Consider the following 13,932-nt stretch of genomic DNA (forward strand, 5'->3'; position numbering starts at 1 on the left):
TCCATAAAATCAAAAATACACTCGAGGGCGCGTATCCAGGCCTCTGCCTTTTGTGGCTCTCCCAGCCCATCAAACTTTGGGAGGGTTTCTTTCCGGAAGGTCTTGATGTATTCTTTTTTGTGAGGTTGAGTTAGGGGTGGTGGCGGGGGCGGGGGTTGATTCCCAACTCTTCCCTCAGACCGTTCCTCCCCATTGTTCTCCACTCGTGGGCCACGTCTACATCTCGGTGGCATTCTGATCCAAAACACAGGTTAGCATTGTTGTTAGTATTCGTTGTTATCAAAACACAACTTCCTTGCATTCTTTCACGTGTATGAAACGATAAAACCACAAGTACGCAAAGTTAAGTAAAACGTGGAACTTTCATAGATAGCTTGGAAAGGAAAAACAAAACATTCGTTCAAGATCAAAAGCAAAAGAGGTACTACTTCTACTGTTTCTAACAACTCAGGACAGAATCAAACATCGAACTATCTATCGTTATTTTCTTCTTCTTTCGGGTCCTCTTCTTCTTCAGGGTCCTCCTCTACGTGATACTCGTCAAGCCAACGGAGGTCTTCATCATCCTCCATGGCATCCCATACATAATCTTCCTCGAAGCCCGGAACCATTCCTACTCTTGCTCCCTCTTCACCTCCCGTCACGGGTCCAACCTCGACCATGTGTTTGTCCTCATATTCTACCTCGTCCTCCTCCTTGTTTGTCGATGATGGTTGCTCATGACGAGAATTGACTAGTGCACAATACACGGCCTGCAGGAAGCCGTTCAAGTCACCGTCCATTTCGTTACTCCGCGGTTCGTGCCAAGTAAAACGACTAGCCGTCGCTTCGATCCACTCCTTCCAACACTCGGGCATTAAGCCAACTAGCTTTCGTATGCCACCATAAGCCGTCTCATAGTACCCATGGATCTCTCTCCACAGGGTATCGACACGGGCGACAACTTCCCTTAGAGCTTTTTCTTCTTCTCGCTGATAGTCGCGGTACTCGATCATTGCTCGTCGCATGCTGACAATATATTGAACGCCCTTACGTGCGGTTTGTATTGTTCGTACCATCTACGTGAAAACGAAGATTTTCCTCAATAGACGAAGATTTCTCAAATATCTTTTATCTCGTTGTTTGTAATATATCTAAAGCTTGTTACGTATCACCAAGTTTGAGGTTATCTTAAGGCTTCCTATGTTCACATGCTTACGTCGTAGTACTTTCACACATAACACATACTTATGACATCATGTCACTCATGCTCACGTTTCCACATAGTAATATCATCACATTATCACATTCACACATAACTTTCATACATATCCATACCGTTACCAATACATTCATATCATCTCATCCTCGATTTCGTATTCTTTCAAAAACTTAAAACAGACCTCATTTTCTTTTGGTTGAGCGTGATGCTACCGATGTCGAGCCTTCGTGACACTTCTAGTCTAGGGGTACTAATCTAGACTTAAACTAAAAGAAGACTCTCAGACCAGAGCGAAAGAACGAAGCTCTGATACCACTCTGTCACGGCCGCCCTTACTAAGGATAGTAAGGACGGGGAAATCGTGACTAGGGGAGGAACTAAGAAGCGGGGAAGAAAATGGGGGAACAATAAAAGACAACATTTGACACGAAAATCGATCAAACTTTAAAAGAAATATTTAACTCATTTAAATAGTTAAGCAGCGGATTAATGTCTCAAGGTATTTAATGTCATAAAACAGTATGGAGTAAAACGGAACACTTTTGGAAAAACAATTCAAACAAGGCAGCGGAAATAAGTTATCTAAAGAGAATCATAGGATCACGCCTATGTATGCAGACACGACGCATCCATAAATTCTTAAAGTCCGACTCAACATCCGCTGTAACATCACCGCTCAACCTGCACATAGGGAAAACACATGCAGGGCTGATAAGGCCCATTTCATGCATCAGTTTAGGGGTAAAATGTACGCTACTTGATCGGTTTTATCACGCAAAGCATGTATTAAATGTGCAGGAATGCCGCTTGACCAAGGCAACAAGGCCAAACTGATCAAGCAAGTACAATAGGCGAAAAAGGCAAGAAATCGGGGAAGTTGATCAAGGGGAGTAATCAAGCAGTCAATGAGGGGACCACTGGCTTCCAGAAGAATGACATGTGAGGCAATGAGCTGGATGGTGCGCATCATTCTGTTATCAACGACAACGTTCTAGAAGGGGACACGTGCTGATATATGAGACACAAGGACGGAGCTGAGTCATGAATCTGTTACTAAAAAAAGCATCGTCATTCTAGAAGAAAAGCACGTAGCAATCGATGAGTCGCTCACTCTCAGCGTGAGCGAATATTCCCTGCCAAGATCGTTATGCAGCTGGAGGTCGTTGTCGAGCTTATAAATAGAGGATGTGCCACCACGCAAAGGGAATACTTTACTTTCCGTCTTTAGTTTAGTTTAGTTCTCTAGTTTAGTTCAGTTCTCTAGATAGCTTAGATAAAGTAATGCTTAGTTAGAGAAAAGGGCGACCGAAGGGAGCGCTACAGAATACTCGATATCTGTTGGCGTTATCTCAAGTTTCCCGCCGAGGACCTCCTCGATTTTACTTGCTTTCATATTTTCTGAAGTGTTAGCTTAGTTTAAATTTCATGTTGTGCTGTAGCTTAAGTTTCGATCTTTCTGTACTTCGAATGTTCGCTGTACTATTCTGAGTTTTAGTTTTAATCAAAGTTGTTTTCGTTTTCGTCATGGTGTTTACTGTTTCAGTTTCGTTTCACTTTTGAGCACTTGACCCAATAGTTAAATTTCCCTTGATCAAGTAGTTAGTTACTTTTCTGTCTAAGTTAAAATCAGTAGCTAAAAACTCCCAAAAGTAAAGCGTGGCAACAGCCAACCCCTGTTCAATACTCACACACTTGATACACTAGCTTCTCTGTGGGATCGACCGCGAACTTGCTGCTTTACTGTTAAAGTAGTGCATAATTGGGAGTTTATAAATTACGTTGGTGGTGTGCGAGAGCGAGATCAACTTGATCAAGTGGCAACGACAATTGCTAACTGATCCATCCAGTTCAGTTATCTCTTCCATATAACTTGAATCAAAATCCACATTCGCTTCCGCAAGCCCAACCAAAATGGCGCTGTTGCCGGGGATGCATGGTGTTATTTTATGTTTGTGTGTAGTGCGTAGGTGTATATAATTTTGTTTCTTTCTTTTCTCATTTGTTTTTCTTCTGTTGATGAGAAGGTACCACCGCGGCGGCCACGGGAATCACCCTCTTATATACCGAGGCACAAACGCTCATAGGAGAGTCCAGGAAGTCGGCGTAGTTACCACTCGTTACAGAGCCACACTAGCAGCAGCAGTAGCCGCTGATCAACTGACCAGTGAAGAAGAAGGAGAGCAGAACGCGCAGCCCAGACCACCACCACTTGAACAAGCATAAGCAGAGATGGCCCTCGTCGACAACGACTCAGGAATTGGCTCTCTGCACGCTCATGACGAGAAGGAGCCCACACATGCCATTGTCGTTACTCCTGGGATGCGGACCATCACAATTAAGTCAGGAGTACTGGCCGTTTTATCCCATTTTTATGACCTTTCAAAAGAGTGTCCGTACGCCTTCCTGGAGGAATTTTGCCGATACTGTGATATGCATCCCGTACTGGCTGGATCTACGTCTGAAGTTTATAGGTTGAAAGCCATCCCATTCGTTTTGAAGGGTGATCCTGGTGTATGGCTGTCAAGACTGCCAGAAGGGTCCATCAAAACATGGGCCGAGTTCTGAATGATATTCCTTGATCGCTTCTTTCCAGCGTAAAAAATGAGTGCCCTCAAGCGGGAGATTACAGAAGCCAGACAGGAGTACGATGAGCCCCTCGGACAGTACTGTGATAGATTCCAAGAGCTGCTTCAAGCATGCCCCAACCACAAGCTGGGGGAGCAGGAGATCTACTCGATCTTCTACGGCAGACTGACAGTCGATAGCAAGAATGATCTCAACCTCGCTACCCAAGGGGATTTCTCAAAGACCCCATTCAGCTAAGCCAAAAACATCCTGGAGAGGCTCATTGAGGCCAAGTGCTCGTACGAGACGTCCCGTGGCTAGTACAGAAGAGGTGCAGTACGCGCAGCAGAGGCACGCAGTAATGAAAAATTGGAGGCTCGATTCGAGCAGATGGAGAAGAAGCTGCTTGAGGCAGTAGAGAAATCCAGAGCACCTCCGCCACCTGCACCCAAAGAGCAACAGTATGTGCCACCACCACCACCAGAAGAGCATCACTATTACTATTGCGAATTCCCTCTTGAGGCAGAGCCGCAACCCCAAGTGAATGTCGTGGGCCACTGGAATGCGAATGGCAACTGGATCCAGGGGAAACAGAGAGACGCTCCATGGAGAGATCATCCTAACTTCAGGTGGAGTGATCAGAGTCGGAGCCAACCACCTCAACCCTCGACACATCAGATGCAACCCTCTGAGGGGCAGCCCAACTGGGCAGCCCGAAACTAGGAAAGGACAAATAGCGGAGGGATCAGAATGCATGGAGGACGGGCAGGTTGGTCAAGTGGATCTCTAGGAAACTGGTCCAGTGGAGGGCAGCCAAACTGGTCAAACAGACAGAATGAGGGAAATTGGGGATACAGACAGCAAGGCCCCCAGTCAAGCAACTAGAACGCAACCGAACAACCAAATGGTGAGTTATGTCCCGCCACACTAGAGAAGCAACCAACATCATACCCAGTCGCAATACCAGCAAGAGCATTATGGGCAATCTGACTACCCGCAGCCCAACCACGGTGGGGGACCACCGAACAAAGATACAACCGACACCCCAACGATGGCCAAGGGGATATGATAGTACCGCACCATCCTAATGATGCGATGCGAGAAATCCAGGAGGCTCAGAAAGAGCAGAGGGCTGCGTTGGAGATGCTTACGAAGCAACTTTCTCAAGTTGCAATGTCGCTGGGCGCAGGGGCGGATCTAGTAAAGTGCTAGGAGGGGCATTTGCCCCACCTCAAATTTTTTTTCCATATATATATTGTATGTATAAAATTTATTTTTTTTAATTATTCATTAAATGCCCCTCCTCAAATTCTTAAATTTTCTTTATAGATAAATTTGCCCCCTTTCTTACAAATTCCTGGCTCCGCTCCTGGCTGGGCGAGCTGAGGGGAAATGAAGGAAAGATTCCAGCCACTGTGCGGCCACCTGGTCATGAGAACATAAATGCAGTATCTCTAAAATCAGGAAGAGTTTATCAAAGCCCGTCTTTTTTTTTAATCAAACACCTTTACGATGGAGGGTTCGTGGGTCCCTCATCCCTATATTTCCAAAAGAGATAATTACAAGGCATGGCCACACCCGAAAGTGGTGTGCCGTAACAAAGCCAAGAGTAGTATGCGGTCCGATCCCACAAGGTTCGGACCCCATCATACTCTTTTCCAAAATACAATTAACCAAAAAACTAGTCACTATTGTCTCCCAACGTCTCATTACCAACTTTAGTGTCCGTCCCCGTCTAGGTTTCGGATGTGCGACACTCCCATCTCGTCCAATCGAACCAAGTCCAGCAATTTGCTCGGTGCTGGGTTGACTTGCATTCGTACCACTGTCTTGGTCTAGCCCCATTCTCGCAAGGAAGTCCGCCGCTTTGTTTCCCTCCCGGTGTATGAACGTGGCTCGGAATTTGAGTTGGCGTTTGTGTAGGATTAGTTGTGCCACCGCTTGCCGAGCGAGTGCCGGGCCCCATCATGTCCCATTGACCAATTTGATTGCTTGCTCAGCATTCGACTCAATCTAGATTGGTAGAGCAAATTCCTTGGCTATGTTCAAACCGTGGAGCATGGCCAAGAGCTCCGCCTCTAACGCCGAGTGTGCTTCGAGGGGCGTGCTGAAGGCGACGAGCATCTTACCCAAGTGGTCTCGAATGATCCCTCCAGCCCCTACTTTGTCGTTCGCTTCATTAAAGGAACCATCCGTGTTGAGCTTTATCCACGGCTGATCCGGGGGATTCCATTTGATTGCCATGGCTAGGGGTAGCACCCTGATTGCCGCCGCTTGTTGAGGAATGTTGATTCCAAGTTTAACTCCCTTCCAATGATTCGGCTACAAGCTTCCTTTGGACATAGAATTCCGAATGAACACGTGGACCTGCCATACCACATTTTGTGGTTTAAACCTTGTGCCTTGGTGGCGACTCCTATTTCTCTCCGACCAGATAAACCAAAGAATGAGGTATGGGGTGGCTCGGCTAAGATGCTTCTTGTTCAGCTGCTGATATCTCCGCGCCCCACACTTCAATTCTCGTAGGGATTGTGTCATTGATATGGAGGTGGGGGGACGGGCCTGCGAACCAAGCGTCAAACTCACTCCATACTCTGCGAGCTCCATGTCCCTGGATGAATAGGTGTTGGAGGGACTCGATACCCGATCGGTGGGGGCAACATTGGCACTTGGAAGCTAGCTCAATCTCCCGCCACTGAAGTTTCTTGTCGACCGGTACGCGGTTGGAGAGGAGCCTCCAGATGAAGATGGCTATGGAAGTAGTAGTCCCTGAATGAGCGGGTGCTGCCCTCGGATTGTGTCCCATGTCGAGGCCACCGTGAATTCCCCATGCTTAGAAAGGGTCCACCTCGGGATGTCCTTTTCACCGTGGAGGATCGGGGTGTTGAGGATGCGATCAATGATGTGCTGTGGAATGCCGGCCTGATCATGAAGGAGTTGGAGCTTGGGTTCATCCCATGAGCCATTCCTAATATACTCCGACACCCGAGTGGTAGGACTCCCCCTTTCATCGAGGCTGAGCTCCCTAAGTGGGGTGTTACCGAGCCAGATGTCATCCCAAAAATAAATATTACCTTGGCCCACTAGCCACCTCATATGCGGTTGTGCGAGGGTCCAGGCTTTAGAAAGCCTCCTCCACATGGTGCTACTCCTGCTCGGTGTTCTTACGGCAAGAGGTGAGGAGTTGGAAGAGTATTTAGCCATCATATATCTCGCCCAAAGGGAGTTTTGCTCCCGGAAGTGCCACCATAGTTTAATGTTGAAGGCACGAAGGACCTCCTTAGTTTTGCGGATCCCGAGTCCCCCTTCATCAGTTGGGAGGCACATTTGGTCCCATCCAATCCAGTGGGTCCGCTTCCTCTCACTCGTAGAGCCCCAGAAGAATCGAGCCATTTGTTGATCGAGTTGTTTGAGAGTACCGGCGGTAAGCTCAATGGCTTGGAAGATATGCAAGGGGATCGCTTCAAGAGTGCTCTTAATAAGCGTGAGCCTCCCTCCAAAAGATAAATGCCTGTGCGCCCACCCTGAGACTCTTCTTGCAATTTTCTCACGGAGGAAGAGGAACATGTCCGTGCGCTTTACACCTCGGTAGATGGGGACACCTAGGTAGAGGAACGGGAAGGCCCCCCTAGAAAAACCCCCTTCCGCTTGAATCGAGCTTGCCCATTGCTCATGAATTTCCGCAATGTAGAAGTTGCTCTTGGCAAGGCTGATTTGTTGGCCTGAGACTTTTTCATAATTTTCAAGACAAGCTCTGAGTCGGCGCAAGGAGGTAGCCGCCGCTTGTGTGAATATAATTAAGTCATCCGCATAGGCTAGATGGCTGATCTTGATACATCTTCGGGAGGCTTTGAAGGTCATCTCCTTTTGGCCGAGTATGAGCTTGTCTAGTGCTCGCGACAAATAGTCCGCTGCTATCACAAACAAGGCGGGGGATATCGGATCGCCTTGACGGAGACCTCATGTTGATCTAAAGAAACCCGATGGTGCCCCATTGATAAGAATCGAGAACTAGCACGAGCTTATACACCTCTCCATAAGAGAGATCCATGCGTCCGGGAATCCCATGCGTCGAAGCACCTTAAATAGGAAAGGCCATTGGACCCTGTCGTAGGCTTTGGCCGTATCAATCTTCACCGCTACATTAGGCGCTGGGGAGCACCGTGCAAGTTCATGGAACATCTCTTGAGCCAGCAGCGCATTATCATTGAGAAGCCGCCCTTTAACAAAGCCGCTTTGGTTTGGGGCAATGTCCTGCGGAAGGAAAGGAGAGAGTAGGTTCGTGAGTACCTTGGTGATGATCTTGTTCAGGACGTTGCAAAGGCTGATGGGTTGGTAGTCGGTCCATGACTCAGGTGACGCCTTCTTTGGGATGAGGACGACGCTCGTGGCCGTGATGCTTCGTGGTAGGTACGCCCCCCTAAAGAACTGCCCAGTAGCTTCCACCACCTCCGGACCCACGATGTTCCAACAGGCTTGATAGAAGGTGGCAGAGAATCCATCGGGTCCGGGTGCGCTATCGCAGGAGATACTGAAGACGGCACTCTTGACCTCTTCCGCGTCCGGTACCTTTGCGATATCTGCAAAATGCTCGTCTGAATGGACTTGCTGGATTAGGTCGAGGTCCGGTTCTTCGAGTGCCGAATTGCTAGGCGCGAGAAGTTGTTGGAAGAAGTCCACCGCTAACTTTTTTATATCCTCTTCCTCAGTTAGCTCTTGTCCATTGGTACAGATCGAATGGATACGCAGCCGTACCCTTTTTTGTTTCACCCAGCTTTGGTAGAACCGAGTGTTCTTGTCACCCTCGGCTAGCCATCTCAGGGTTGCCTTTTGTCGCCAAAAGTCCTCTTCCATTCGCAGCAGGAGGATGTACTCGGCAATGTATTTATTGATCGCTGTCCTATTCTCGGGCGTTGGCCTTGCCTCGAACTCGGATTGGGCCAGCTCGATAGCTTCCTCCTTGTCCTTGAGGTTCGCATGGATGTTCCCGAAAACCTCTGTGTTCCACTTCTTTAGAGCTCTTTTAACTCTAGCATGCTTGATTTGGATGTTTAAAAGTCCCCCAGCCCCCGTGGGTTCCTCCCATGCATTCTGTACAACAGCCATAAAAGCCTCGTGTCGGATCCACATGTTTAGGAACCTGAACGCCTTGCCTCCATTGGTAGAGATCGACATCTTGCATCTTGCTAGAACTGGGCCGTGGTCCGAGGCAATCCTTGGGAGGTTCGTAACTCGAGTGGCCTGAAAGACCCTGGTCCAAGCTTCACTAACGAGCACTCTATCCAATCGTTCAAAGAGACCATTTTTGGCCCATGTGAAGTCCGCCCCATCGAACCCGGGGTCGAGGAGCCTGCAGTCTTCAATTGTCTCCGCGAAATCAACCATCTCGGCTTGCCGGTTGGTGTCGCTCCCAATTCTGTCCGGTGCGAGAGGATGGTGTTGAAGTCACCACCGACAATCCACGGTGTTCCTTCGAGGGGCCTCGCAATCTCTCTCAACCTATCCCACAGTGGGTATCTCTTGGACCTTGTGCATTTGGCGTACACGGCCGAGAAAGCTAGTGGGCTAGTAAGCCGGTGAGACATAAGCCGCCCATGTAGGATTTGTTCCGTATCACAATCAATATCAAAAGTAGCGCCTTCTTCCACAAACAACCAGATCTTCCCCGACGTGTTCGAGCCAATGAAGGATAGCCCCAAGGCCTTGGAGAACCGGTCCGGATCAGGGGTTGTGAGCGGTTCCATTATTGCAAGAAAAAACACATTATGACATTTAATTAAGCGTTTCAAGATGTTTTGGGTTGACGCGTTAGCGATTCCCCTCACGTTCCAAAACATGATGTTGTAAGACATTATTAACAAGTGGGAGACGTACCCGAAGGGGATGAAGTCCCTCCTTGATATTCAAAGATTTGTTGCGCTTTATTCTTTGCGTATCCCTCGGCATTGCCCGGAGGAAGATTGCCACCAACCCTCTCGTCCCCCTCTTGCATGTCCATAGCCATGTCATCCGCATCTCCACAATTTTCAATAGCAAACTCTCCATTCGCCATGAGTGAATAGTATTGGTTGGTGCTCATGTGATTCTTAGCCGAGAAATAGCCGCGTCCCCTTGTCATTGCATGGCGTGCGCCTCCTCTCGGATTCCCTCGCCTAGGCGGTGACATCGAACACCTCGCGTTGGCGGGGCTCCATTCCGCATGAGTTCGACAGGTTCAACGGGTTCGGCGAGGTCTTCCCTCCCTCGCCCCCGAGTTTGGGCCCCTCGCTTTTTGTGTCGGGGCGCATTCCGCTTCCCATTGGATGGTCACCCATAATGTCCGGTCCTTCCCAAGGAGTACCACCGGCATCCCCCCCATTTGTTTTGTTATTACTTGGTCGATCGCCCGTCTTGCCGTGTTTCTTCCCTTGGCGTTTCCATTCATTGTGGTTGGGGCCATTCTTCCCCATGTCTTGCTTCCCATTCGTCCCTTGGCCCTCGGGGTGTGGCTGTTTTGGCGGAGCGGTGTTGTAGTTTCTCTTTTGTGGTCGTTCCTTCTTGCTCGTCGCATAGCACACATCACTCGCATGGCCAACGTGCTTGCATTCTTGACAATATGATGGTATCTTGTCCCACCGGACTCGCTGCACCGTTTCACGACCACAAAGGTCGAGGATTATCTCTTCGGGGGGCGGTTTTGTGATGTCTATCTCGACGCAAATTCGAGCAAAGGAAAGTCTAGTCTTGTTGGCCGTGGCTCGATCAACTTGAATTGGGGGTGCCAAGGAGCTTGCCGATGGCGAATAAGGCGGATTGGTCAAAAAGATGAATGGGAGGCCGATTAGGTTGCACCAAATTGTCGCGATCGGGGACTCGCAATATGCATCAAAGTCCGGGGACCATTTGAAAACTCTCATCGGATGGCGGTCGATGAGCCATACGTGCGTACCCTTTGGTCCTCTGAGGAGCCGGGCATAATCCGCCAAGTCCTCGTATTGGATGAGAATGTGTTTAGCGTTAATGTATTTCCAATTAAAACCACACCGGAGTTTAATACTATCAAGGGCCTTTTGAATTTGAAGACCCGTTGGGATAGAATGAGAGAACTTACCCACAATGGCGTGACCCATGCTTTCGGCAAGCTTTTGAGTTTCCGCCCTGGAGAAATAGATGGCCGGGATGCCGTTGGACACGGAGGCAAATCCAATGTTTTGGAGCCTCTCTAGCTCAAAGGCTTGGGGGCCGATGGTGTCGGTTGAGCCTTTGAGCATATCCGCCAAAGATTTCGGCCGGTCGAGATGGCCCGAGGTGCCTTTAGTCCCCCTTGTTGGTTGCCGCTCGTCGAGCCCGAAGGTGCGGCCTTCCGGGTTGGGTCTATCGTGTCCATCGGCTGGTTCGATTCTCTCGAGTCCGCTTCATTCCCTTCGGCTCCTTTGGGATTTGCCGCCCTTACGCTTGAGTTACCCTCGATCAAGGGAGGAAGGCCGGCCTGGTGCTCCCTCGGTTGCGACTTTCCGGCTTCAAATGTGTCTCGGATCTTATGCGTCCTCCCTTTTTCTAGGGGGGGAATTCTTCGAGGGAAGGGAAGTTTGGAGCACCCCTTGGGGGTTTTAGTTGTTCGACTCTCGGCCATGGTGTGGGGTAAGGTTCGGTAGTCATGGACTCGGGTCCCGACGGGCCGGCCGTAATGAGAGGTTGCGCAACCAATGTGTCTAGCATCTCCGTCGAGTCCAAGGCGGCTAAGTGGATGATTTCGGCCTTTTTTGGTTGCATTGGAGCCTACACGACAGTAGGCTCACGTGAACTCTTGGGACGGAAAGGAGTTAGCGCACTTTCGGAAGGTGATTTTGGTCTCTAAACCAAATCGGGAAAGTTGGCTTGCTGCAAAAAGGAGCTAGTTTTTTGTTGTTTTGGGGGCTCAACGGTCGCATTGGGGCTAGCATCACGTGGTGTCCCGAAGTGGCAAGGCGCCAAGGGACTTTCAGAAAGGGAGTTTGTTGTTGTGCCCATTTCGGGCAAGTTGACTAGCGCGACCACCAAGGCCTTTTGACCCATGCTAGAGCCATCTCTCTCCAAGCGGCCATCATGTGGGAGGTTGTGCTCGACTCCGTCACCGGTCCCCGCGCCTACGCCGGCCGCAAGATCGTCGGCCGGAGCGTCACCATCAGTTCCGGCGCCGACAAGTTCTTCGTTGCTCTTAGATTCATCTTCACCATTGGGATTAGGGGGGTTCCATCGGCGTCGGGAAGATGGGGCCTTTGCATTTTGGACTTCCGACCGGCAAGCTCCCTTCGGCCCCGAAGTCAATCTTCTTCCTTAGTTGCTTGTCTTCCGGCATCGGAGAGGGTACGAACCTTTTCCGACCAGTGCCTTAGGTGGGAGGGGCTGGTGTACTTTTTCGTTCCTTCACCTTCATTTTCAAGGTTTTCCTCGACGTTTCCTTAGAGGGGGGGTTTATGGAGGGAGCCTCTTCCGACGTGAATGTCATTGGCTGATCCGAGAGAGGATCCTCAGCTGACCGGAGGACCATTAGCTGGTCCGAGATGGTACGGGGTTCTTCGGACTCCGAGGGGGTCCGGCGGGAGCTCCGGCATGATCGAGAGGGAAAGTCGAGACATCGGCCGCACCGGAGCTTTGTGCGTGCCTAGGGCAAGGAGGAGTGGTTTGGAGTGAGAGACCGAGGTCGGGGGGGGTGGTGGGTGGCTGGTGGAGGCGGGGGGCGTGTGGGGGGACCGCCGACGAGGGTGGGCCGTAAGAGAGTAGAGAAGGCGGGGGTGTCTCTCTCTAACTTACAATTTCAACTAATTAAAACGGCCTTCGGATTATTTATCAAAGCCCGTCTGCGAGTTCTCCAGCACCCGCAGACGGATCCAATCATGAAGAAGGCTCTGAGTCCAGCGCCCTTGATCAAGTCACAAAAGAAGGAGAGTCTAGTACCCTTGAATAGGTACCTGAGAAGGGGAGGATGGTCGAAGCAGAAAATGTAACCATGGTGATCCAACCAAGTGATCTTCCACCAAAGAAGACTGACCCAGGGGTGTTCACTCTCCAAATTTCGATCAGAGACGTTCGAGTGGAGCACGCAATGTGCGATCTAGGGGCTTCCATCAATGTTATGCCGTATTCTATATACGAAAAGCTGGGAAAAGCTAAGCTTGTCAAAACTGGTATGGTGATACGGCTAGCAAACAGGTCTTACGTTCACCCAGAGGGAATTCTGAAAGATGAAATCGTCAAGGTAAAAAAATTCATGTACCCCGCCGACTTCTTCGTCATAAAGATGACAGAGCGAGGAGCGGATGAGTCTATTGGAGTCCTTTTGGGAAGGCCATTCCTATCTACACCCAGCACAGTCATTGACGTCCGCCATGGGACGATGAGTCTGGATTTTAATGGAGAACGGCATACATTCGACATTGATGAAGCTGTGAGAAATTCACAGGACAGTGATAGCATACAATCAGTAGGTACTATCAGACCTTGGGAGCAAAGGAATCTAGAAAAGGAACTCTTCAAAACACCGTCCACTGATTCCATTGAAGATGAACAGCTTAAGAAGGAAGCAGTTGAATGGTTCGATGCAACGATGACTGGGGAAATGGATGATCAAGCCATTGAAAGGGCAATTCTGTAAGCCGCCATGACCAACCGAGTCAAAAGAGATCACTCAACCGGCAAGGGTCGAAAAACCACCTGACCAAGCTCCCCCATTGAGAAGAATGTTGAAGGAAAGTACCGCGCCTACAAGGCAACTATTGTCTTTACCTGCATCGCCAGTTACCCTCAAGAGCCTATCCAACCAGATGTATCAAAAACCAGTCAAACAAAATCTTCAAGGACAGGGAGGACAATTGTTGGAAGAACTGAGGCTGGGTCAAGAGGTGGTCAAGTGGAAAACACCAGACTTGATAGAGATTAACCCAGATCTGTGCGTGCATCCCGTCATGTTAGAAGAAGGAGTGACACCCCACCTTGATCGACAACGCAGACTCGACCCCGCTTTGAGAAAGGAAGAGCTCATAGTGGGGCAGAAAGCGCTACTCTTCCAGTGTCAACTCAAACTGATACCCAGGATGCGAAATTCAAAATGGGCAGACCCTCGTACCATCATGCCAATGCACACACCGGATAAATTTTTTAATCTTACTGTGAAGTCTCTCTATATGTGAGTTATAAGCCAAAGTAGA

At 49.4% G+C, this 13,932-nt stretch overlaps 1 protein-coding gene across 1 annotated transcript; it reads left to right on the forward strand.

Annotated features, from left to right (window-relative positions):
- Positions 1–12,860: 12,860 nt before the first annotated feature.
- LOC121774383 lies at positions 12,861–13,379 on the forward strand. The gene has a single exon (XM_042171270.1). It carries the CDS (start codon positions 12,861–12,863, stop codon positions 13,377–13,379), a length of 519 nt encoding a protein of 172 aa, XP_042027204.1.
- Positions 13,380–13,932: the final 553 nt, after the last annotated feature.

This window comes from Salvia splendens, chromosome 17, assembly GCF_004379255.2.
Source record: "Salvia splendens isolate huo1 chromosome 17, SspV2, whole genome shotgun sequence".
Classification (NCBI taxonomy): domain Eukaryota; kingdom Viridiplantae; phylum Streptophyta; class Magnoliopsida; order Lamiales; family Lamiaceae; genus Salvia; species Salvia splendens.

What these genes read in the sequence shown, in the direction of transcription:
- LOC121774383 (XM_042171270.1), top strand. Translation starts at nt 12,861, where the DNA reads ATGCCGTATTCTATATACGAAAAGCTGGGAAAAGCTAAGCTTGTCAAA.